Source organism: Mirounga leonina, unplaced genomic scaffold (assembly GCF_011800145.1).
Source record: "Mirounga leonina isolate KUSES-001 unplaced genomic scaffold, KU_Mleo_1.0 Mir_174, whole genome shotgun sequence".
Lineage (NCBI taxonomy): Eukaryota > Metazoa > Chordata > Mammalia > Carnivora > Phocidae > Mirounga > Mirounga leonina.
In genome coordinates, this window is record NW_023270451.1 from 50,617,704 (window position 1) to 50,642,419 (window position 24,716).

General features: G+C 42.8%; 1 protein-coding gene across 12 annotated transcripts in view; it reads right to left on the reverse strand.

The window, feature by feature from the left end:
• Window positions 1-24,716, reverse strand: part of ELMO1 (engulfment and cell motility 1) — a 540,114-nt gene that overhangs the window by 222,758 nt on the left and 292,640 nt on the right. For 11 of the 12 annotated variants that reach the window (XM_035020922.1, XM_035020919.1, XM_035020915.1 and 8 more), the window contains one exon: window positions 10,410-10,518. In XM_035020922.1, coding sequence (XP_034876813.1) covers window positions 10,410-10,518 — 109 coding nt within the window. Of the gene's footprint in view, window positions 1-10,409; window positions 10,519-22,365; window positions 23,594-24,716 lie in introns of those variants that run through there. The other variant, XM_035020926.1, reaches the window with a different exon arrangement.

Here is a 24,716-nt window from a genome sequence, read left to right on the forward strand (position 1 = left end):
GCGTATAACACCCAGTGCTCCATGCAGTCCGTGTCCTCCTTAATACCCATCACCAGGCTAACCCATCCCCCACCCCCCTCCCCTCTAGAACCCTCAGTTTGTTTCTCAGAGTCCATAGTCTCTCATGGTTCATCTCCCCTTCCGATTTCCCCCCCTTCATTTTTCCCTTCCTACTATCTTCTTCTTCTTTTTTTTTTTTTAACATATAATGTATTATTTGTTTCAGAGGTACAGGTCTGTGATTCATCAGTCTTACACAGTTCATAGCACTCACCATAGCACATACCCTCCCCAGTGTCCATCACCCAGCCACCCCATCCCCCCCACCCCCCACCACTCCAGCAACCCTCAGTTTGTTTCCTGAGATTAAGAACTCCTCATATCAGTGAGGTCATATGTTGTTTTTGTTTTATAATGTTTTAACTTCTATAAGAAGCTGCATGTCCTAAAATCCATAGTTCCTCATGCATATAGCCACTGGGTTTTAGGTCAGCCACACCCACGGTGCTGTAGAAGAACGGAAGGAAATGTGGGCATAAATTTCATTAGCACACCCCCCCTGACCTGTGCTGGGCGCTGTCAGGTGGTGGCAAGCCTCTCTCAGACTTCCGGTGGTGAGTATTCTAAGCCAGGCTCCCCACACTGCTTCCATGATGCCGCCTCATGCTGCAGCACCCAGAACCTTCCTCTCCACAGCTCTCTTGGGAGGCCTCTTGCTAGGCAGGGCTCCCAGCACCTGTCCGGCTCCAACAGACAGCAGGTCAGAGCTGGATCCAATTTAAAATCATTTTATTTATTTATTTATTTATTTTTCTTCAAATTATATCCAATTTTTTCCTGTCATAAGAAGTTTTCATATTTTAATAATATGTGTGAATGTGGGTCTGTGTGTGCATGCGTGTGTTTGGGTGTAGAAAGAGAGAATGATAAAGCAAATATGGAAAGTATTAACACGATAGGTAAACCTGGGTGAAAGTTGTATATGAATGGGTTCTTTGGACTTTCTTGCAAAAAAAATGTTTTAAAAAAGGGAGGATATTTTTCTGTCCATTCACTTTTCACTGTTCTCCTTATCAGTCCTTCCTAACCAATTTCTCCTCCTTATTCTTACAAATGAACCCCACAATCATTCTGTGGAGTTTTCCATCCTAGTTTCTGTTGGTACTTTGGAATGATATATGAGCCAGCACACTGATTTGGAGGCACTCGCATCTTTATCCCGATATTAATGTTTTCCTACCAGGAATAAAACATTCACTTATTTATTCATTTAAAGCTTATATATTTTAGTGAAGTCATGGATTTCTTCAGATATAAGTCTGAGATATTTTCCGTTAGGATTCATCTGAAGCAGTTTACATTTGGACAACACTAAAAAGAATCTTTTTTATCCATTTTATAATTAACTAATTACTGCTGACACATGGAATGGCTACCAATTTTTTGTTACTCACTATGTAGCTACTCTTCTGAACTATACGAATTCTTTTTTTTTTAAAGATTTTATTTATTTATTCATGAGAGAGAGAGAGAGAGAGGCAGAGGCAGAGGGAGAAGGAGGCTCCCCGCGGAGCAGGGAGCCCGATGCGGGACTCGATCCCAGGACCCTGGGATCATGACCTGAGCTAAAGGCAGACGCTTAACCGACTGAGCCACCCAGGCGTCCCTGAACTATACGAATTCTAACAGCTTTTCCTTTACTCCTTCAGGAATTTCTAGATAGTTTTATTGTCTATAATTTAAAATACTTTGTTTCTATCAGTGAACTATACCTCTATTTGTCTGTGTCTTCTAGATCAAGGAAAAATAATATTGGTGAATATTAGCATTCAACAGCACCCTACTTTTAGTTTCAGCTTTTAATGGGAAAATTGTTTCATTATCACCATTTTAAATATAGTGTTGGCTGCTCTAAGGTAACTTTAAAAAAATAATGCTAAGAATGTGACTATTCCATCATCGTTAGCAAATACTAAGTGTTATCAAATAGTATTTTAGCCTTAACCAAAATTAGCATTTGAGTTTACACTTCGAGCTTTTCATGTGAGATGTGCACTCATCTGTTTTCTATTACTGAACCCCTCTTGCTTCCCAGGAACAAATCTTTGAGCCAAATTCAAAGTCTACCACTAGTAAATACAAAGGCCTTTATAACATGCAGTTTGCAAACCTTCATAATCCATTTTAGTTGTAATTTTTATTTGTCTTTGTTTTCACCATTTATTTATTTTTAAATTATCTCTATATTTTACAATAAACCACCTCAACTTTTAGGGGAAACAGAATCAGGAATTAAAGGGAAAAAAAGTATTCTGAAACAGGAGGAAGTATAATAAAAGAGGCAGAGATAAAGTGCTACAGGAGTTTCGAGGAGGACATGATACCCTCCCCAGCAGGGACTCAGAGGAGGAATCAGAACGGTCACCCAAACCTGATGTTCGAGATGAAGCTGGTGGAAAAGTATTTCTATATGGTGGGAGGGAAGACAAGTGGGCATCTGTGTTCTTTCGACAGGTCTGTGTCTGTCTCTTTTCATCATGATGTTGGGCAAACCTACCAGGCTCACCTCTCAATCCAGAACCTCAGAGACAACAGAAAATGGATGCTGGTCGCTCTCAGCTACATATCTTCTTAGAAATGATGTAACAAGGAGCAAGTGCTAAAAATGCCTCTGATAAATATGAATTATTTTCATCCATTTGTAATTGCGATGTGCTTGAGATATTCTCTTAAATTGCCAAGTTTAATTTCTCTCAGCAATCACTTTCTATGGCGGTAAGAATTACCTTGTGATTTTAGAAGGATCCACAAGTACTGCCTTCTGAAACACCAACCAATCACCCCAAAAGTCTACATCATCAGGGATTAGATCCTGACTCATAGAGAAGAGTCCTGTAGATACTGAATGTCTCTCAATCTGTGCATGTTTCGGTTGTTATTTCCTTCACAAATAGGGTGTTTTACAGTTAACAAAACACTTAAACCTATATTTCTTCATCTAACTCTGAAATGAGAATGATGATGGTGGTGGTGGTGGTGGTGATGACGATATCCCCAGGTTACAAATGGGAGACTAAGGAGCAAGATGGCTAACCATCTTGACAAAAGCTCTTACTTATAACAGCTATGCCAGTTACCAAGTGCTGCTGATTCTGAACCCAAGAATCTGACATTAGGTCCTCCTGTCTCGTGATACTATTACAAATCCTAATAACAGTTTTGTAATTATCATAAACACTACTCTCAATTGACTTTTATACTCTCTCCTTTGACATTTTTAATTCGGGCCAAAAGTGGATCTAACTTTCTCAGTACAGGCTCAGGCCTCGAACATCTTATTCATTCATTCATTCATTCATTCATTCATTCATTCATTCATTCATTGTATTTTTGCTTGTTTTTACGTTAATCTTAAGGTTGAAGTATAATATGAAAGCAGAAGTCAAAAATGAAGATTCAAGACAGAGTCAAGATCTGAGAGCCTTCAACCTTCCATGGAGCATGGGTATAAGCTAGTATTAAGGTGGAGGGGGAGGGCCCTTAAGAGGCTAAATTGTTAAAAACTACTTTTCTTGAGTTTTCTTTAGCCAGAATGTTCTAAGAATGAAAGTGATGGATGGTACTTCTCAAAGTACAAAAACACCAATGTCCCAGAATTAAGTATCTATTCTAATTGCTGCTGTACTCCAAAGAGTTCTTCAGATTGCTCATCTGTGTTATTTTTACTTGCTAAAGCAGAGGTGTCTAGGTGATGAATTATACAAGGTGCTTCACTCAGCACCACTGGTGTGTTATAATAAATATTGCCACTGAAAGACAAAGTATGGAAATGCTAAGTATTCTCATAGCACGTGAGGTAGATTTCATTCTTGTTTTTTCAAAACAGAGAAGTGGTTATTAAATTTTAATCTAATTATATATGGTCAAATAGGTGAAGACGGCAAAACTGTTTCAGGAAATATGAAAACTTTAGTCACAAATGTCCATTCTGCCCTTCAAAATACACCTGAGAATACCCATATACAAAAGCATAATTGAGGAAGTGAAAAATACACATTTGCTAAAAGGAAAATAAGGTAGTGGAGCCCTAGCATCTTAGTGATGAGAAATGAAATACACTATAATCAAACCTCAATTACCATTTTTCTGCAACCTTTGATACTGCTACGTTAAAAAAAATACTAATGCAGTCCCCAATTCCCAGTAAAGGCAAAATGACAGAGGGCTGTAATCCGACTTCAGTTTGTTTAGTTTTCTGCAGCAGTAAGGGAAAGGCAGAGGAGAGTTTCTCAAATAAAGGGACAGAATTAAGGGCTGCAAGTAGATATTTTCCCTATCTGAATAGAACCTCAGTTTTCTTTAGCTACTTAACATCCTGTGGTCATATACTCAAGGAAGGCTGGTTTCGGGGCACCTGGGTGGCTCAGTTGGTGAAGTGTCTGCCTTCAGCTCTGGTCATGATCTCGGGGTCCTGGGATGGAGCCCTCCATCAGGCTCCCTGCTCAGGGGGAGTCTTCTTCTCCCTCTCCCTCTGCTCCTCCCCCAACTCGTGCTCTCTCTCTCGCTCACTCACTCTCTCAAATAAATAAATAACATCTGTAAAAAAAAGGAAGGCTGATTTCATGCCCAGTCTAAGGAACAGCTAATATTGGTCCTGTTCCCCTTACCAAAGACTCAGCTAGCCATAGGCATAGGCCACGGTGTTTGCCAATGAGACATTAGAGAAAGTTTGCTGGAGGACTTTCGGAAGCATTTCCAGACATCTAAAAGAGACTCACTAGAAGATACAGCTTCTTGTTCCTCTGGACCATGTGATAATGGCCGCCATATTGCTCCCTGCCTAAGGACAAATTTTATACATCAAGGATGGCAGGACCAAAAGGTAGAAAGGACTTGGGTCCTTGATGACATTCCTGAACAGTTAAATTTACCATCTCTAGGACTTACTCAATGCTGCAGTTATGATATTCAATAAAGGTTCTTCGTACATAGGCCATTTTGTGTTGGGATTTCTATTACTTGCAGCTGAACGCCTCCTAACTGCTATCCTGGCTGGGCTGGGGCTAGAGTGAGGTAAGCTTGTCCCTGGTCCTGGCCCCGTATATTATCACACTCACAAGTTCTTGTCCTAGCCAGAAGACGTAATCTAAGTCTAGAATTTTGTGCCCAGGACTAGGGCATTTCTTATTATTAAAAATCCTTCTATCGATTCCCATTGCTTGTAAAGTCCAAGCTCCTCCACGTGGCAAATCTTTATGATTTAATTATTGCTTTTTCTGTCAGCATCTCCTCCATTTGCTTGCTCCCTCAAGCCATCTGCTTTAGCCACATAGAACTAGAATTCTCTGAACCTCCAAGTCTTTTCACTTACATCTCACTGCCTGGAATTTTTAACAGCTGCTGCCCACCATACACATACCTGTGCTTATCTGGTTATTCTTTTCATCTTTTGAGTGTCTCCTTTTCTGTGTCACACCTCCCAAGACTCTCCCTTCCTTAGTCTGTCCAACCTCCCATGAGCAGAAAGAACCAATCACTGCCTTCTAGGGAAACTAATGTAACTTAAATGTAATACTCCAAATGACAATGTGTTTTCTAATTATTTGTTTATGTGAAGGACTCTCCAGTCAGCATGTAGGCTGCTTGAGGATGGAGTGTGTGTTCTAAGTCTACGTCATCAGGGATTAGATCCTGACTCATAGAGAAGAGCCCTGTAGATACTGAATGAATGAATGAATGAATGGGAGACAAAAAGAAATATCCTAGCTCTACTTGATATTGGAAGATAACTGGCTGAGGTGCTACATATCATATTAACCTATTGTGTCAGAAATCAAGTTTTCCTTTTATCCTTCAACAACTTATTATGGTTTTAGGGACAGTGTTATAATAACACAAATAATAGTCTCCACTTTTTAGCCCTAGTTAAGAGCTAGGGATCGGCCTAAGGACTTCACATCTATAGCAAGTATCTTTGCATTTGTCTGTGATAGGCCTCCCTTCTTCTGTCAGTGCACCACCTCCAACCTCCCCACACCCTGACCCAGCACACACTTTCAAATACACCTCCTCTTCTGAAGACTTGCTCTTCACTCCACTTCAGTCCTGTTCTTCTAACTGGGGCTGCCAGTTACACTACCCACACCATGGGATCTGTGACCACACGTGGGTCCATAAGGATTCTTCTCTGTGATCTTTAAAATTGAAACTAAGGGAAAATAAGCACCTTGCTCTCAAAAGTGCCTCATGGACAAAGCAGGTTACAAGGAATAATTTTAGTCAGAATGTAAAGAGTGAAGAGACAAGAGTCATTGTTCCAGATCCTGGTTCCAGGTGTTACTTAAGTCAGAGCGTTCTCCTTCCATCACTAACCTGCAGTCCACTTGTGGAAAGTGAGATTCTACCACTTGCAAAGAAACCATCTATCTTGCAACAAAAGCAGCACCCATTATCTCATTGAATCCTCCCAACAACTGTGTGCAGCAGGAATTATCTTTATTTTAGAGATGAGGAACCAGAAGCTCAGAACAGACAGGAAACATGCCCTAGGCGTCCAATTAGGTAGCTGATGAGTGACTCAAAGACAGGTCATCTGGGTGCCAAAATGCAACCATCCCACTTTTCTGCCTCTTTCTACACTATTCTTTGGGCTTCCTGAACACTGATTTGAGCTCAGTGACCCCAGACATTATCCAGTAAGTGTAAATCTTCTCTTCATTAATAAACATAGATGCTATTAATTTTGATTAACTCCTGGGGGTGTAAGGGGCTTCAATTAAATAACCTTATAAAGCGCTCTAAGCATATAAATTATCAGATATTGTTTTTTATACCACACTATGAAACATTCGCCTCTTGCAATGTTAATAATAGGGAAGCAGAAAAATAGTGCTTTGTTGTTGTTGTTGTTGTTGTTGTTGTTTTTAAAGATTTTATTCATTTATTTGAGAGAGAGAGAGAGAGAGCACACATGAGAGGGGGGAGGGTCAGAGGGAGAAGCAGACTCCCCGCTGAGCAGGGAGCCCAATGCGGGACTCCATCCTGGGACTCCAGGATCATGACCTGAGCCGAAGGCAGTCGCTTAACCAACCGAGCCACCCAGGCGCCCGAAAAATAGTGCTTTTTTTAAAAGTAGTCTTTTGTATGGTGACTAACATAACATAATAAAATTAAAAAAAATAAAAGTAGTCTTAAAGACACTACATAATATTTGGTATCAGTAATTTAATCGAATATTAATACGCTTGCTTTGGAGACCAAAAGATAACCGGTATTTCAGAATTGAGTTTCCTCAAAAGACCATAAGTTAAAACAAAAGACAAAGCATTTGTAGAAAATTGAATCTTTCTACTTTTGTATATGTCCTTTTTCTCAATCAGTTAGATTTTTAATTGGTATTTCTTTGATCTCCACACTTGCTTATAGATCTAGTGCAACTGTGATCTTCTACGTCAATTATTGACACAAATCTGAGAAGAACCACGAACTTAGAACCAGAGAAAAGCAGACAGAGTCAAACCAAAGGAAGATGGATTTGTATGTGAAACTAATGTTCCTCGCAAGAAAAACAGATATTTCCTTCAATATCAGGGTGCACTCAGATTTGTTTTCCGTATTAGTAACTTATTTAATATGGCAATGGGCAAAAGGCAATCCATTAAAAAGCAATTTTCCTCTTACCACAGGGTGTTTTATCATTTGATGTCTAGCGCTCAATCAGAATGTAGCCATCCTTTAATATTTTATGAGCAGAGAACAACTCATTTGGGCATGTAGATTTCAGAAATGTGGAGTCCTCTGTAAGCCTTGCAAAATGTCCAGAATGACCTTTGCAGTGCAAGCAATAGGCCAACCTGAAAACTCAAACTATAAGAACATTGGAAAAATTATGCCTTAGAATAGATAGTGGGCATTTAAAATAAATATGCAATCATTTATAACTAATAGTAGAAGATATCAGTCCCAAATCATGCTTATACTTTCTCAAGGGCAAGCTTTTCGGGGACAGGGACCATATCTGATTCACCTTTGTATCTGCAGTGTCCATCATAGTCCCTGGCGCACTGAAAGTGCACAAAAATCAGTAGGTTTTTATTAAACAGATGAATACATACATTTGTCATCTTGGATGAAGGGTCACCCAGGCCCTGGGTGACCAAGCTCAACCTCGCTGCAGAGATGAGCCTGACCAGGTACTAAATGAGTTGTAGCAGAAGGCTGGAACCTTCTCTGTAGCAGAAGGTGAGATATGGAATAACACACAGCAAGAACAGCAGCTGGGGTACCCCCAAGATCCCCAAAGTATTTGCCTTTATCCACACTCTTCATCTCAGTTCTTAGGAATTGGGTCCTGTCCTGTTCCTGGCTTCATACCAGGTCCTCAACAGTCTGAGAGGGCTGCTCGGCACCTGCCAGAGGTCAGTCCCTATTCTGTACCCACCCCCCTACCACCACAGCCTAGAACTTGGCCCTCTTCTCCACGTTAGTCTCCCTAGCCTGAATACGATCTGTTCCCAGGGTCCCTACCTGTGACCAAGCCAAAACGAACACAAGTACTCAAACCACCACCCCAAATACTACCAATCTACTTCTGGGGGAAATGTGGAGGCGTAGGAGCACGGTGAAGTCGGTGAGGACATTACCCAAGGACACGAAGGTCCTACGTGGCAGAGACAGAACCCAGCTCCCCTGTAGTCCCAGCCTCCCCGCCTCTGCTCCTCTGTATCTCTGTTCTGTGTTAACTCATAGGACGATAGATACATGTCGGCTGGGCAAAGGAAAAGAGCAGGGGCTGGGTATGGTAATGAAGCCCAAAAGAATCCACTTTCTGCTGCCATCAAGGTGAGAACTGATAGCCCAAAGCAAGCCACAGGGAAGGGGGGAGCAAAGTGGGGCAAAAACAAAGCCATGACAAGCCCCAGCCAGCTAGGGCATGACTGCTGTCCAGCTTACAAGATGCTCTTTGTGAGGCTTCTTAGCAAGTGACTTCCAGCAGCTCCCCCCATGAAACTGACATAAACATGAAACAGTCCCAGTTATCGGACTGAGGAATTCGGTAGGATCTGCTTGATTCGGGACTTTAATCCTTCAACTGAATGAACAGTAAGCTTGGCAGCAGCAGACGTAGATCTCAACAAGTTAGTCTGATGCAGAGGAGGAGGGGGAGCTCGGGTCAAGGATCCAAGTAAAGGGAAACGTTCACCTCAGTGATCCATGAACCCGAGCGGACTGACACAGAATCTCTCAGGTCAGGCTGCCACTCGTCCCACACAAAAATGCCCTAATTTGGAGCTCCTAAGCAATGAGCTTTGGTGGCAGTTCCATGTCAGCTTCAGCTTCTTTCCCCCATCCACCCAGACCGGAGGAGGAGTACCGTTTGCTGTGCTTGGTCAAAGAGACTCAAATTCTTAGTGTTTCCTTGCTATGTTTTCTCCATTTCCTTGTTTACTGGAGCAGCGCCTTGACTCAGTTCTTATGATGTAAATAAAGCATAACCCCCTCTCCAATGTAATCATCGGATTCCTTTCCATGAATCATTTCAGACCATTATTTTAAGCTCTCAAGCAGGTAACTGAATATTTATGCTTCCACCACATTACCATACACCCAACATCTCTCTGGTATAAACAGTCTTTCTCTGGAGCCCAAGTTATGAAGCCTACAAGGGAAGATGTGTATGTGCGTCGGCTCTAGAGAGATTGGAGGGGAGGGAAGTCAGCCACTTTAAGGAGGCTCGGTGTTGACAATGACTGCAGGCGAGGTTAAATCAGAGGCATCCCAACACGTTCAACCCAAATTATACCAATGAGCAAAAGGCAGGAAAATTATCATACCCTCTTTTTTCTGGGTGTCCTCTCCTAAATCTTGTAATATAGGTAAGAAACAGAGCAATAAGCGTATCTCTGACCACATTTGTCATGATCAGCTACCCATTTTCTTCTATAATTCGTTCTTGCTTCGAGAAAGCCTTCTAAACGAGTGAGCAAGAGGATTTTATTAAGGTATTCAATTTCTCTTTATAGAGAAAAATAGTTTCAAAAGAAAGAAAAGAAAATGATCGACAGGTAGGTTAAAAAAAAACTGGAATTTTAAAAAAGAAAGCCGTAGATCTCTTTCCTTAACAGATTACTAAATGCAGGGCTGTTTTAATATATTCTCACTTTTATAATATTTGAAACTCAGTCATAATACCTGCCAATTTTCCCATTCTTGGAGATTTTAAGAATGTTTATTCCCAGCACAGACGTGCAGAAATACATACACTGAAAGCCTGAGCCCAAGAATGCTGGGTCCATGGGAATGCCCATGCTGTCAGCCCCTGGGGAATTCTTCATGTAGGTCCAGGCACAGCCCTAGAAGTGGGGTGCCTGCCAGGCATCATGCCCATGTAGGAAACAGGTGTTACTTACGCAGCTCGCCCACTTTCAGGATCTCACACAGCATCTTGGTCAGCTCTATACTACTGCGGCCAAAGGGACATTCATGCTTGTCTTCCCGGCTACTGTTCTCAAGCACGATCTGCAAGTAGAAAGGGAACAGACAGGTCAGAAAGGGAAGTCAGTTTGTGGTACCTGTCAAAAATGTTGGCTCCATGGTAACAGAGTAATAGAGCCACTTCAGATTACCAAACTAAGCCTTGGGGCCAAAACAAAATTGTACTCTACTTATATTCTCAGTACCTAGCACCTAAAACTCTCATGTTTTCCAAACCTCTTAAAACTTTCCACCCCGTAAGAGGATATTTTGCCCATTGGTTTACACTTACACAGAAGTCCCTATGGATGGGGAGTTTTTCAAAACGGGACAATAAAGACCTATTACTGAAGTGATAAGACTGCTCTCTTCTCCCCGCCCCCAAGTCACATCTCCGCTTTCCTGGGGATAGCAGCTCTTCTGGGCCTTCAATTCCTACATTTTTATCACGTATCTCCCACAGAGGTTTCCATGTTCTTACAAGATCTCACCCCTGGCATTAGTTTAAAACATTTTTTTTCCTGAGAGAGATTGAGTGGGGGGTGAGGGGCAGAGGGAGAGAGAATCTTAAGCAGACTCCACGCCCAGCTCGGAGCCCTGCACGGGGCTCCATCTCACGACCCCGAGATCATGACCTGAGCCGAAATCAAGAGTCGGACACTTAACTGACTGAGCCGCCCAGGTGCCCCAACACACCCCACAGTAATTGACTGGAGCATGCCTAAGGGACACGTGACACAAATGGAACCAACCAGAGGTCGTCCCTGAGACTCTTCCTACAGAAATGGAAAATAAAATGGTCCAACTGTGCTGACAGTACCCAAGAGGTAGGAGGCAGGAGCTACCTGAATGTGAGCCTGCAATAGAAACAAAAACATTAAAGAAAAGCAAGCCCGAATGCAAAGGAAAGCGGAGGGGAGAGGCGGCGGGAGCCCTGGCTGCACTGGAGTGGCTGGTGGCCCCACGTGCTCCCAGAGCAACGCTGCTTCCCTGTCCTTAGTGTTTATTTGCACAACCCTTCCTCCAAAAACTGTTTTCGGCTGGTCCAGGAAATTCTCCTCTATCCTTAAGATAGTTTGAGATGTCCCTACTACAATTAAGGGAGACATTGCACACAGGGATTAAACAAAAGTAAAACAAAGCACTAAAACTCGCTTTAAAATTACTAAACTTCCAGTTCAGATGTTGACAAAAGGAAAGATCAGCTTCTGCTTCTCTGGAGCCATCGTGGGCATAGCTGTCTGCCACCTCCTCACGGGCTACACCATCCAGAGTAGGTGCGGGTCTCCCAACAGCGTCCACGCCAATGCTGTGCAACAACTTACGTTGTTTTGCCCCCTAGACTAGGAACCCTGCAGCGGCGGATGTAGTGTTTTGTTCATTCAATCAATAATAGCAACTGAGTACCCATTATCTACCAGGAAGATGCCCCACAAACTAGAGAACAAGATAGACCAGGGCTCCAACCTCATGGAGCCTTCATTCTAGTTGAGGAAGACAGACGATATTACAGTTTATCACAAGTGCTATGAAAAAACCAATGTAACCGGTTGAGGTGCTAAAGAGCAATGGGGAAGGCCTGAGGAGGAGAGTTTTGATAACCAAGTGACTGTTGGGAACCGAGGATGCGAAAGAGCATGCCATGTCAAGGTCCGGGAGGAAGAATGTTTCAGGTGTAGGGATCAAGGACAGTGCCCCTGAGCTGAGTAGGATGTGTCTGGGACAGGCCAGCACACTGCCTGGTGTGTAGTGCGAAGGGGTCCGGGGTGGTGCAAGGCAGCACTTTGGGTTCCAAGAGCCCGAGGGGGCGGAGCACAGAGGTGAGCCAGGGCCCATGCCCCAGGGCTGGGTGGGGTGTCACTCTAAGACCTTGAGATGCTAACCCTGAGGTTTAGGCTGGCGAGTGACATGAGTGACACAGCCTGATTTGTTTTGAAAAGATCTATGAGTACTGAGAATAGAGAGTAGAGAGGAAGAAAGAAAGGAGGGCCTGGGCAGCATCCGTGGCAGAGACGAGGGTGGCTCAGACCAGGCATGCCTGGGGCATGTGGTCACAGAAAGGTAAGGAGAGGCAGACAAGGAATGAAGAAGACAAGGAGGGGACGGTTTTTAGAAAAGTGAGAGAAAAGAAAGAATACTTGGAATGAGAGAAGAAAAGGGGGAAGAAGGAAAACTAAATTAGAGTGCTATCTTATTGATATGGCCAGGGTTCCAAGCAGCAAAGCGAAGGGAGGGAGCTGAATATCAGGTGCACTGTTGAAAACCAGAGGAGGAGGATTCTAATAAAAACATGCTCCAATTATTTTCCGCACAAACACCGTAACACACATGTATATGCATATATTAGTATATGCATCAAGAGTACCCCGATAACAAATCAAAGGTTTGGGGCTATTTCTGCCAGATTGCATTAACACCGAGGCACAACCACATAGCTTGCACATTCAATCTCCTCTTCCACTTCTGCCACAAGCAATTTGCACAGCCTTTCCCATTACCACCTCACCCCCCTCATGATGGTCCAGGAAGTCCATGAACCATCCTGTTTTGTGAGGCTTTTCAACCGTTTGGAACATATGCTCACATAAATAATTATGTCTTACATATCATCAGGAACATAACCTTTATTGTCCTTGGGATTTATGATAAAAATTCTTCCTTGCGGTCTCTTTAGGGAACACATGTTATGAGTTGATTGTTTTTTTCTCTGAGAAAGCTGAACGTAAACTCCAACTAAATCCCTTCCCCAGCTGAGCAAGGAAGGACCAGTGCTAGAGTCTTAGAAAGGCTCATTCCCTCTTCACAGTCTCTTCTGGGCAAGCTGCCTGAGCACGAAGACTCATTAGGTTGAGCCTGAATCACCCTTTTCCTTTTAGGGGAATCCTTCCTAGTTCTAACCAGGAATTCCAGTTCAGGAAAGCAGGAGGGGAGAACAACTAAATTCCCATCAATCAGGGACTTGTTCTCTTTTAAAAATGTTGTACCTGAAACAGCTATACATATATCAAGGAGCAAATCCAAATCTCCTGATGACGGGAGAAATGAATGGAAACAACGGAGCAAGAAGAAGACAGAACATAAAGAAAAGACAAAAGACAGGTAGTTTTCAGCCAGCTCCCAGCTCCCAGTGAGGACATTCCCCTGCATTTCACATTAACATTCTATTAACATTTCATGAGCCCATCAATATTTAATGAGGATGTGATCTGCATACACCGTAGATAGAATTACTGCAGCCAATAAATGTTCCGGAAACATTTCCAAGGCATTGTTTATTAGCAGGCACTAAATTAAGGAGTCATTTAAGTAATCAATATGTAAATCAGCTCTGAGAAGCCCTTCTCTTTACTCTTTAATGTACCATCCATCTTATCATATTTAGCTACCTAAAGAAAAACAAACCCTCCTTCTTGAGTGGTGTCTTTAGACAAGGCAGACACAAGTCTTTAAAGTTACTTGTGTGGATTTTAAGGTCCACATTCCTGCAGGAAAGACTATGATTATGAATGTTACTAACAAGGTATTACTAGAGTGAGAGAGAATTCTTAAACTAAACGGTAGCTTTTTGCTTTAAAATTAACACACTAATCTATATTCAATTTCAACATTCTGGTATTAACCATGTTCACCGGAGACAATTTGAAAAGTTCCATTTGAAAATATCGAGGCATATTTTCCATCTTCATTTTTTTCCTCACTCTTTAGTCTTAAGAGCAAACATACTGGAACAGAAACCATGATGGATGAAGCACAAAAACCTGCTATTATCCCTCATTTTAGAATACGCCATACCCAAAAGAAGTCGTAACCGTCTGCATGTCTTATAAAATAAAACACTGGATATTGGTGCCATATTAAGTACAAAATGTGTTTTAAATACTTTCTGGTTTGCAGGCTATATTTATATAGCTTCTATCAACTGATCCCCAACAAGTCCAAATGATTGATAAGGCAGGCATTACTCTTATTCTCTTTAAAAATGTTGGCACAGAGGAAGAGTAGGCTTGCTTAGATCACAGAGCTAGCCTAGGTCAGTCATGGAATTTCATTGTTAAGTCTTCAATTTCCAAATCTCTTCCTGTGAAGACGGCCTTCCCATACATATTGTCATAAAATTCAATGGATTTCATGACTAAAGACATTAACAAACTTTGACCAATTTCTTCTATCTCATTGAAGTGGGTCTATAAATTCCAGCTCCTCCTAAACAAAAGCATAGGTTCTCTCTTATCTCATTTATCCCATGAAGATCAGTAGCAGTTGTTCAAGGTGAGTGACCCAATGCTGCATGGAGTAGCCCACAGGCTTTCCCCTCCCTAAATTCTGAGTAGCCCTCTGAGTGCTCTGCATTTCTTCTTCTCCACTGGTTCAGATCACAAACCTACTTGGCTTGGGCGTTGAAGGGCTGAATACAAGGCCAGCCACACTCCAGCACTCGCCCCTTCTCTGGTTTCTGGGGCCCCCTTGGTCTCAGCCTCAGCATCACATTGCTGACTTCTTCAGCTGGTTGTCCCCGACACATGTTCCTCCACATTCTGTTGAGCTCTCCTCTTCCAGGGTGAACCCAATCCATTCTGTCTTCCCCACAGCTGGCCCTGGGGTGAGAGCCTTGAGGGACTCCTCCACTGCCCCTCACCCAGGAAGTTTTCCTTCACATGCTGCTTTGACTCTCAGAATCAGATCAAGTATAGTGGTCTCTTCACAGGCCACCAAAGACAGTGGGTGAACTTCTACTGTGTTCTCTCCAAAGAGAAAGGACTGTCCATCTTGCTCCAATTCAGACACAAAGCTGCTAGGAGAAGCATCGAACCTAGAGTGCCCAGGCAAAACTAGTTTAACGTGCACAAGACATTCCACGTCTTTGTGAGATACACAGAAGTTACAGAAAGCTCACTTCCTAGGATTGTGGTGCAAATTCAATCACAAAACAAAGGCAACTCACCTAAAACAGACTTGACCCATTTGTGGTTTATGATCTCTTCACCGCCCTCCCTCTTCCTATTCCTGTGTGACCCCGTGGCTGACATCCACACAAGGCTTTCCCCAGCAAATGAACCAAAATCATGACTGTGTTGGGACTGGCTCTCTGGGGGCCGCAGGTAAGTAAGTCAGAGGCTCTCACATCATTTAAGCAGGAGAACCATATAAATAAAGAAGTGTCTTCACTTGCTTACACAGAAGATGCAGATAGGAAGCCCCATGTGCTCGTATTCAAGTGGGAGTCGTCCACGGGAATACACAGGGGTCCAAGTACATGAATGAGCAAGGAGCCTGAAGAACCAGTCATGGTCTGATGGTTTGGGCAACAAGTCCCAGTACAAAACCATTATGGCCACCATGGGACACCTGTCCTCAGAGTCCTGTCAACTCCACGGGCTCTGTTAAAACCTGTCTCTTGACCCACCAGAGGAAAAGCCAATCTTCTCCTATAGTTAGCCAACAAATAAAACAAGACAAAAAAAACCTTATTTGTATCCATGAGGTTCCCTCTGCAACAAAGAAATAACTCACGTTAGTAACAGGATCCTGAACACCCCAGAAGGAAGCATTAGCCCTTAGATCACATTACCAAGACCCAGACCTCTTCTGAAGTCAAGTGTAAGCCCAGCTTAGGGTCCTCTCACAGTGACTTGGGGGCCACGAGGGAATATTCTCCTATGTTCCCCCTTGGTACTAATGGTACCAAGTGCTAATGGTGATTGGTCCCAGAAAGCCAGAGAGAAGCATTAGAAAGTACACTGAGGGGGCGCCTGGGTGGCTCAGTTGGTTAAGCGACTGCCTTCGGCTCAGGTCATGATCCTGGAGTCCCGGGATCGAGTCCCGCATCGGGCTCCCTGCTCGGCGGGGAGTCTGCTTCTCCCTCTGACCCTCCCCCCTCTCATGCTCTCTCATTCTCACTCTCAAATAAATAAATAAAATCTTTATAAAAAAAGAAAGTACACTGAGTGGCCTCAGCGGGGCTGCACAAGAGCTTAATTGTGATCATGAATTTTGAGCAAGCCCATAAAATCAAACAAACATGCCGACCCCTAATAAGATGATTTCAAATGGGCAAAGAACAAGGAACATTACAATTAGAGAAAGTATGCCAAGCAGGAAAGCAAACCAGAACAAATCAGAGTCCCAGCTGCTCGTCCACCTCATCTGCTGCCCCCATTCCACAGCTAAGGAAAGTGAGGTCCCAGAGTGAATGAACCTAAAAGAGATAGCTTTAAAGGTGCAGACGAGGGGGCAGAGAAAGATAAGCAGCAGCTGATATTTACCGAGAGCATTGACTTCCCAGGCCTCGTTCTAAGCACTTTCACTGATGGTCTCACTTAAGGTACATGTCCTACTGCGTGACAGAAATATGGCATCATCCCACTTGACAGATGGACAAGCTGAGGCAAATCTGCCCAAGGTCACACAGCACAGAAACAGACAGACCCTGCACAGGAACTTAGGTGGCCTGACACCAGAGCACATGTTCCTACTTACTGATTCCTATGGAAACACACTATAACTGCTCCTACTGAGAAAGGGGAAGGTGACATAGTAGCAAAGTTTTGATCAGGGAAGTCCTTACAAGTCCTCACCATGGTAACAGATGAGCAGATAGCACTGCAGCTCTGGACAGAAATGATTTTCCTGGCTCTCCTTCTAACAGACTTGGTGACTTGATGCACATTTCTTAACCTTAGTTTTCTCCTATAAAAATGCAGACAGGAACACCTATCCACGGGGGTTGTACAGATGAATGAAAAAAAGTGGGGGTAAAGATCTTTTTGTGCATGAGACTCCTCAAATGATAGAGATGATTGATCTACTATTGCTATAAATAATTACATGAGCTCTTGTTCCAGGGTATTACTCTTCACTTTACTGAAATAGTCTTATAATTCTAGGGCAAAGCTGTTGGAAAAAAAAAAAAGCACAACACAAAACAAAACTGTTATAGAGATTATTAATCTTGCTTTTTGGCAAAAGAAGAACTAGGGTGGAATAAATATTATTTCTGACTTAGATGGATTTCCTAAGGTTCTTTCAGCATCTCTTCGGAACAGTGATTCTCAAACTTGACTAGGCATCTGGATCATTGAAAAGCTTGCCAGACGCAGACTGGGGGGCTGCTCCCTCGGAGTTGATTCGGCCCGTCTGTCTGAGATGAAACCGAACAAAATACACAAGCAAGTAAACCAAACCACAGATTCCTCTGAGACACTGGAGGGATTGAGGGAAGGTGTGTTACAAAACATTTCAGAGAACATTTCAAAATAATTTTTAGCAGCATACTCTTAAAAAAAAAAAAAGAAAGAAAAAGCCTCCATCTACACACCTTCACATACAGAAGTTGGGTGGAAAAAGAAATAAATCTGATAATAAAGCAGTCCATGGTATGTCTGGGGCTGAAGGGCAGGCCTCAAGGCCTTTGGACAAGGCCAATGACACTAAAGCAGCTGCAATGGAATGACTGAGTCAAGAGTGTGACCAGGGAAGAGCACTCCCAGAGCAGAGTGTGCAAAAACTTCAAGAGCTCTTGCCAAGGGCAAAAGAACAATGCATCCCAGCAAAAGGAGAAAAAGAATGCAGAAGAGGTCAGATTAGCGAAGAAAACAATGTATAAAGTGCACACGGGGAACGGAGATAAATAACAATCTGGACAAATGAGAAGAATGGTATAAAACCCAGCTAATGAGGTGAAATCCTTCCAGAATAAAATTAGGCAATTGCACATACAGAGGCATAATAAAAGCCATAAATATAAAATGGCAAGGAACTGACTGGGTAATGGTGAAGTAATTAAAGCCTGAAGGTTCATAATAGACCTCAAATTGAACATTAATCAACCAAAAAGAAGCGCTGCCTGCACTTTGATAGAGCGCAACCACTGCACGATGTGTGAAATCCACCAAGCACTTGGAACCACGCTCTGCCGGAGGGTCCTCCCGCCAAGTACGGAGTTGGGCAGCACCAACAGGGGAAGAGTAAATAAGAGCAGGGATGACGTGAGTTTATGCCCGCACAGTGACCCCGGCGTCACTGAGGGAAGCCGAGACATCAGCTCCGTGGACCCTTCCAAAGGCCAGCGGAGAGCAGGAGTGATGCCCCTGCTGATGCCTGCATCCCAGAAACAGGACGGCACGGGCGTGGCAGGCACCTGCAGCCATCGCTACATGCTTGCAGAGGAAACATCTGGTTTATTGAAAGCAGCGGTTCTCTAACTGGAGCCTACACTAGAATCATCTGGAAGCTTATCAAAACCACAGATTGCTGGGCCCCAGCCCCAGAGTTATAATTCAGTTTTTCTGGGGTAGACCCAAGAATGTGCATTTCTAACAAGTTTCCAGATACTGTGGATGCTGCTAATTTGGGACTTTACGAACCACTGATTTAAAGTTATGCCCATCTATATTCTCATTTTCCATCAATGGAAAACCTCCTGTTTTTAAAGACGTGAAAAGCAAGAAGAGTAGATGAAGGAGAAATATATGATTGTTCTGATTTTTTTTTCTGTGACTACAAAAAATGTCATTAATGAGTTAAAATCCATAGAGGATGCAGATTGGTCACTGCCTGGGGCTCGGGGTGGGGAGGGGAGCGATTGCTTAATGGATATGGGGTTTCCTTTTGGGATGATGATAATTAATGTCTTGCAACTACACAGAGGTAGTGTTTGCACACAACATGTGAATGTACTAAATGTCACTGAATAATTCACTTTGAAATGGTTTATTTGATGTGATGTGAATTTCACCTCAATTTAAGAAAGAGTGAATACCGATGGACTGATTACCATGTGCACACTCTCAAGTCTTTAACTCATTTGGTCCCCACAGGCCATCAAGCAGGACTACTTGTTACAGATGAGGAAACCATGCCTTGGAGCTTGAGTCATGTGTCTGCTGTCTAGCAGTGAAATGGGATGCGCCGGCATCCTGAGTCTACAGGCAGGACTCATAACTTCTACGCTGTGGTTTGAACTGCTTCTTGGGTGGCATAAAGTGTTTCTATTTCCAAGCTGGGGTTTAGGACTGACCAGACAGAGGCACCAGAGGTACAGAAGTGGCCTAGGGTAATAGTCCTAATAGGACACCCAAGGACAGCCAGCCAAATGGGGCCCGTGAGGGGAGTAAAGCATGAAGTCCTTACAAAGGCCTCGGTATCCACTGATGAGGAACGGCTTTCTGCACACTGCTTATCTGCAAATCACATACACTTCCTTGCATTTAATTGTGAAAACTCACGTTTATATTATTTTGTAGACATACACTACTCAGGTCTTCTCAAACTTTAAAGCACTGCATGGATCACCTGAAGATATCATTAAAATACAGATTCTGATCCAATAGGCTGAGGTCAGCCCGAGGTCCTGCATTTCTAACCAGCTCCCAGGGGATGCTGACGCTGCAGGGCCGAGAACCACATTTTGAAAAGCAAGGTATTATACTTCCCAAATCTGTCATATGAATTGTAGTCCCCACCCTTTGATTCTTTCATTCATTCATTCACTCATTCATTGGACAATTATTTCTTCTTTTTTCAACAAGCGTTTCTGTAAGCATTCATTATTACTAAGGAACTTGCTAGCTGCTAAAAATACATCTATGAACAAAATACCATCTTTAGAGGCTTGTAATCTATTTGGAAGACGCAGGGGATGGGATTTGGAGGGTGGACAGGTTTTCACTTGCTATGTCCCTCTTTCATCTCCTTCTAGATTGTTTGCATTTTTTACAAGGAAGTATTACTTTCTGGGATGAAGGTGCACGTGGCATGCAATGGGCAAGCAGAGCCAACTTCACAGAGAGGGTGAGACTTGGAGGGGAAGAAATGGATTCCAGACTCTCTCCCGAGGCATCTTTTTAACATTCCAGACCAGAGGTGAGCTATGGAATGTAATAAAGATTAATTGCAACTGGGACTTAGATGCTGAACGAAGGCAGAGAAGCCCCTCTGCCTGTTGGGCACCATTAGCAATAAATCACAAGATCATGGGGCAGAATTTTGACTCACTCAACATTACATTATGGAATACAAATGCCTTCCATCTCCTTCAATGGAATGCAAAGACAGTGAGATGTTGGCATTGTCTGACAGTCACTGCTGGATGAAAAATTAGGCTTGACATTGCTCAAGCCTGATTTCTTACTGAGAAATTGTCACCACTGCCTTAACAGTTATTGCAGTCTTAAAGCTAAGTTACGCTCCACATATGTTGTCTGAAACATCTTTGGACATAACTCGCTTTACTATAAACAAACACATTCCAGGAGAGCTAGTGATAAAACGAATCCCTGCAAGTCAGATCTCACCTCATTTTCTCACTTAGCTCACAGATTTATAAATTCTCTCTGGTCGGGGAGAATGGACTTGTGAGTATGGAGAGGCGAGGAGAACTATTTATTTCCTATCGCCTTCTTCTGGACAATAATCAATTGGCCTTTTCTGTTTGAAAATGCTGATTTTTCCGATTACGCACATATTAAATTAGCTACAACGGGAAAATTATTTTTTGAAACCCAATTCACAAATTAGGCCATACGTTGTTTTGCTTGAATTAATGTGAAAAGGAAATCTTTCTTCTATTAAATCTAGCTTTTTAAATGGAACCCGTCTCATTCCAGCTCATTCTATATAAGCATCCCAAATCTTGGTTACTTCTGTGAAAGGAGAGAGCTCTTCTGCGGGGCGGCCCTCCTACAGGGGTGGGTCCCAGTGTGGTTTCTCTCTATGCAGATTGCTTCCCCTGATATCTCTCCACCCCCCTTCTCCCTCCAGCATTTGTCTAAATTTCCCTTCTCCTTTGGACCCAACTCAATGTCACTTTCTTCATAAAACCATATGCAATTCCTTCCTCTAAAACCCCACAGCCCTTTATCTTTTTCTTTCTTACAGCAGTTCTCACTTTCTGCCCCAAATTGTGGCAAGTATATGTGTCTTATTTTCCCTAGGGGGGAGAACCACATCTCAATCACCGGTGAATCCCTCACGATGTAGCAAAGTCACACATACGTACACTAGGCACTTATTAATGAGACAGTTACTAAACAAGTGAATGGATACCACAGGATAAAACTCTGGCCTCTAACTGGGCTGGCAGTGCCCACCAAGGGCCCAGTGGACATCTCTGTCCTTTACAGCAAGCGTCAACTTGCCTGGTTTTAACATGAGAATTTTCCTAATTTTTTTTTTCCTGTACATTCTCATACATCTTCACGGAGTTACAATCACCTTCTTATCCCTGTCATCCATATTCCCCATTCTATTTCCCTGTGGACTTTATCAGCAGCAATGACTACCATGATGCTCCCAGCAACCTCCAACCTCATCCTTTCCTTCCTCATGGGGCTTCTCAGAACCCAGAAGCTTCTCCACAGCTGGAGCACTTAGCCACACAAGGAATCCAAACTGTGGAGGAAAACTCCTCTCGAAACTGAGTCTTCTGCAAGTACCTGATGTGCCCCCAGGGAGATGTGTCCACCATGAAGAGCCAATTCAGATGCAAATTCTCACTGGGCCAAAGCCCACACTTCAAAGGTCTGTTTAGGGAAACTACACTCACCTTCTCTGTGCATTGTGAAAACAAACATTTACAGAGCTGTTGGAGTGTGTGAAAAATGTCCTTAGTTGTGTTTATGGAAAACACTTGGCAAGTATTTGCTATAAATGCTTCCTGTAAATACTGTGAGTGAGAACCAGCAGGAAAAAATGTATTATGAGATGACAGGGAGCCAGCTTCCATCGCGAAAGATGTCTCTTTGCACATACCCTGCATGGGTGTGCTGGTTCCACTCCCCTACCCTCCTGTTACAAGGGAATCCTGCATGGGTGGTCAGGGGCAGAGGAGGAACAGCCTGCAAGGGGAGCTTCAGGGCTGGCATCCCATGTTGAAGTACTGAAAGAGAAACCTACTCATGTTTCCTAGGTGATAATGTCCCTGGTAGGCCTTCCTTCTCCTTTGCACATTTTGGGGACCAGTTCTGATTCCAAGTCCCCTGTTTCAGCCGGAAACAGGCCCTCAGCGTGAGCCCCATTTTCCTTGCTTGATGACTGGCCTCTCCGTTAATTCTATGTTTTCAGGTAGAACATGAGAAATGGAAAACAAGACATTCAAAAGTATTCTTTTATAGCAAGATTAATGAGATTTCTCTTAATTACTTTATAATTGACACAGATCTCAGAAGATATGGATAGAGAGGGAAAGAGAGTAATGCAAGCCAAAGCAATGCTTGAGGTTTTCCCAGGAAGCAACAGTGACCAGCCCCAAACTGCCCTCTGGAATGAACCGAGCCCCTCTGATGCTACGTGAGGCACACCCTGGGCACCACAGAGAGGCTGGCTATTCTTGTCCCCAAGCAGCCAACGTAATAAAGAGCATAAGTGTTTAAATATCAGAGAGATCAATTATCTCACAGTTGTTATATCCAAAAAAGACTTTTTCCTTCATTTTAGAATATTTTCTTAAAAAAAAAAAAAGACACAAATCTTAATGTACGTAAGGCAAAGACGCACGGCAGCTTTACATTTGCACTGGTGCCAGGCTCTGGTCCAGACCCCTCCCTTTACCCCAAAGTGCTCTTCTCTCTCATTACCCAGGCCTAGTGATCAACATCCTTGTGGAGCATTTTTTAATGTTTATTTACAAAATTATTTCCTTAAGTACATTTCTAGACATGGAAGTGTTCCTTCAAGAGCTCTCAATATTTTTGCCACTTAAAATATATTGACAAACCATCATCCAAGAAGCTTGGGTCATTTCACACTCCATTTAAATGGGACAGAGTTCCCTTAAAATCATTTCACCACCCAAATCTGCAACTGACAACACCAAATGCTGGTGAGGACGTGGAGAAGCAGGAACTCTCATTCTTTGCTGATGGGAATGCAAAACGGTATGGTCACTTTGGAAGACAGTTAGGTGGTGGTTTCTTACAAAACTAACATACTCTTACCGTACTAATCCCGTAACAGCACTTCTTAGTATTTACCCAAAGGAGTGGAGAACTTATGTGCACACATCAACCTGCACATAGATGTTTATTGCAGCTTATTCGTAATTGCCAGAACTTGGAAGCAACTGAGATGTCCTTCGCTAGGTGAATGGATAAATAAACTGGTACAATCCAGATGATGGAATATTATTCAGCACTAAAAAGAAATGAGCTGTCAAGCTATGAAAAGACATGGAAGAAACTTAAATGCATATCACTAAGTGGAAGAAGCCAATCTGAAAAGGCTACATTCTATATGATTCTGATCATATGACCTTCTAGAAAAGGAAAACTTTGGAGACAGTAAAAAAGATCTGTGGCTGCCATGGGTTAGGCATGGTGATGAGGGATGAATAGGCAGAGCACAGGGAATTTTCAGGGCAGTGGAAATACTCTATAGAATACCATAAGGATAGATACAGGTCACTATACATTTGCCCAAACCCATAGAATGTACCACACCAAAAGGGAACTGTAATGTAACCTATGGACTTTGAGTGATTATGATGTGTCAGTGCAGATTCACTGATTTGTAAACAAATGTCCCACTCTGATGGGTGATGCTAATGGTGGAAGAGGTCATGCATGTGGAGAGGCAGGAGTGTCAGTAAGAGAGAGAGAGTGCCCCTCATTCAACTCCATCACTTACTGGCAATGGGAACTGGAAATGCCATCCGCCCACTGAAAAGATCAGGACACTGAGGTTAATCCCACTGGTTCCATATAGTTCATCATATTGTGAGAAAAGCAAATGGGATAATTGATATGAAGGGGAAACTCCAGAGGGAATGAATGCATGGTGTGCTAAAACAAGCTAACCAGCAATTGTTTAACTTAAAAAAAACTGCAAGCCATAAACTATTGGTATGTTGAAATCAGCCATAGTGGGAATATTTATAACACAGGAATTGATAAATCAGTTTAGTTTTGTTTTGTTTGAAAGCTTATTTACTAGCACATCACTGAATAAAACGTAAAGTACTAAAAAGTTACCCCCAAAACTGCCTGGTCCAAATTCCAGGTCTGTGTTTTAGTACTCATAACAATGAACAAGTTACTTAACAGCTCTGAGCCTCAGTGTCTTCATCTGCAAAATGTGACAACAGTAGAGTCTAACCTATAGAGTCCTAAGAACTTAATGAGGCAATATACGTAAAATATTCTTGGCAGCCCCTAGTATACATTCATTACTCATACATTTTACCTTTTATTTGTTCTTACCATATACAGAGTGGGGCCCCAAGCACCAGGCTCTCAGCAGAACTGAACCCT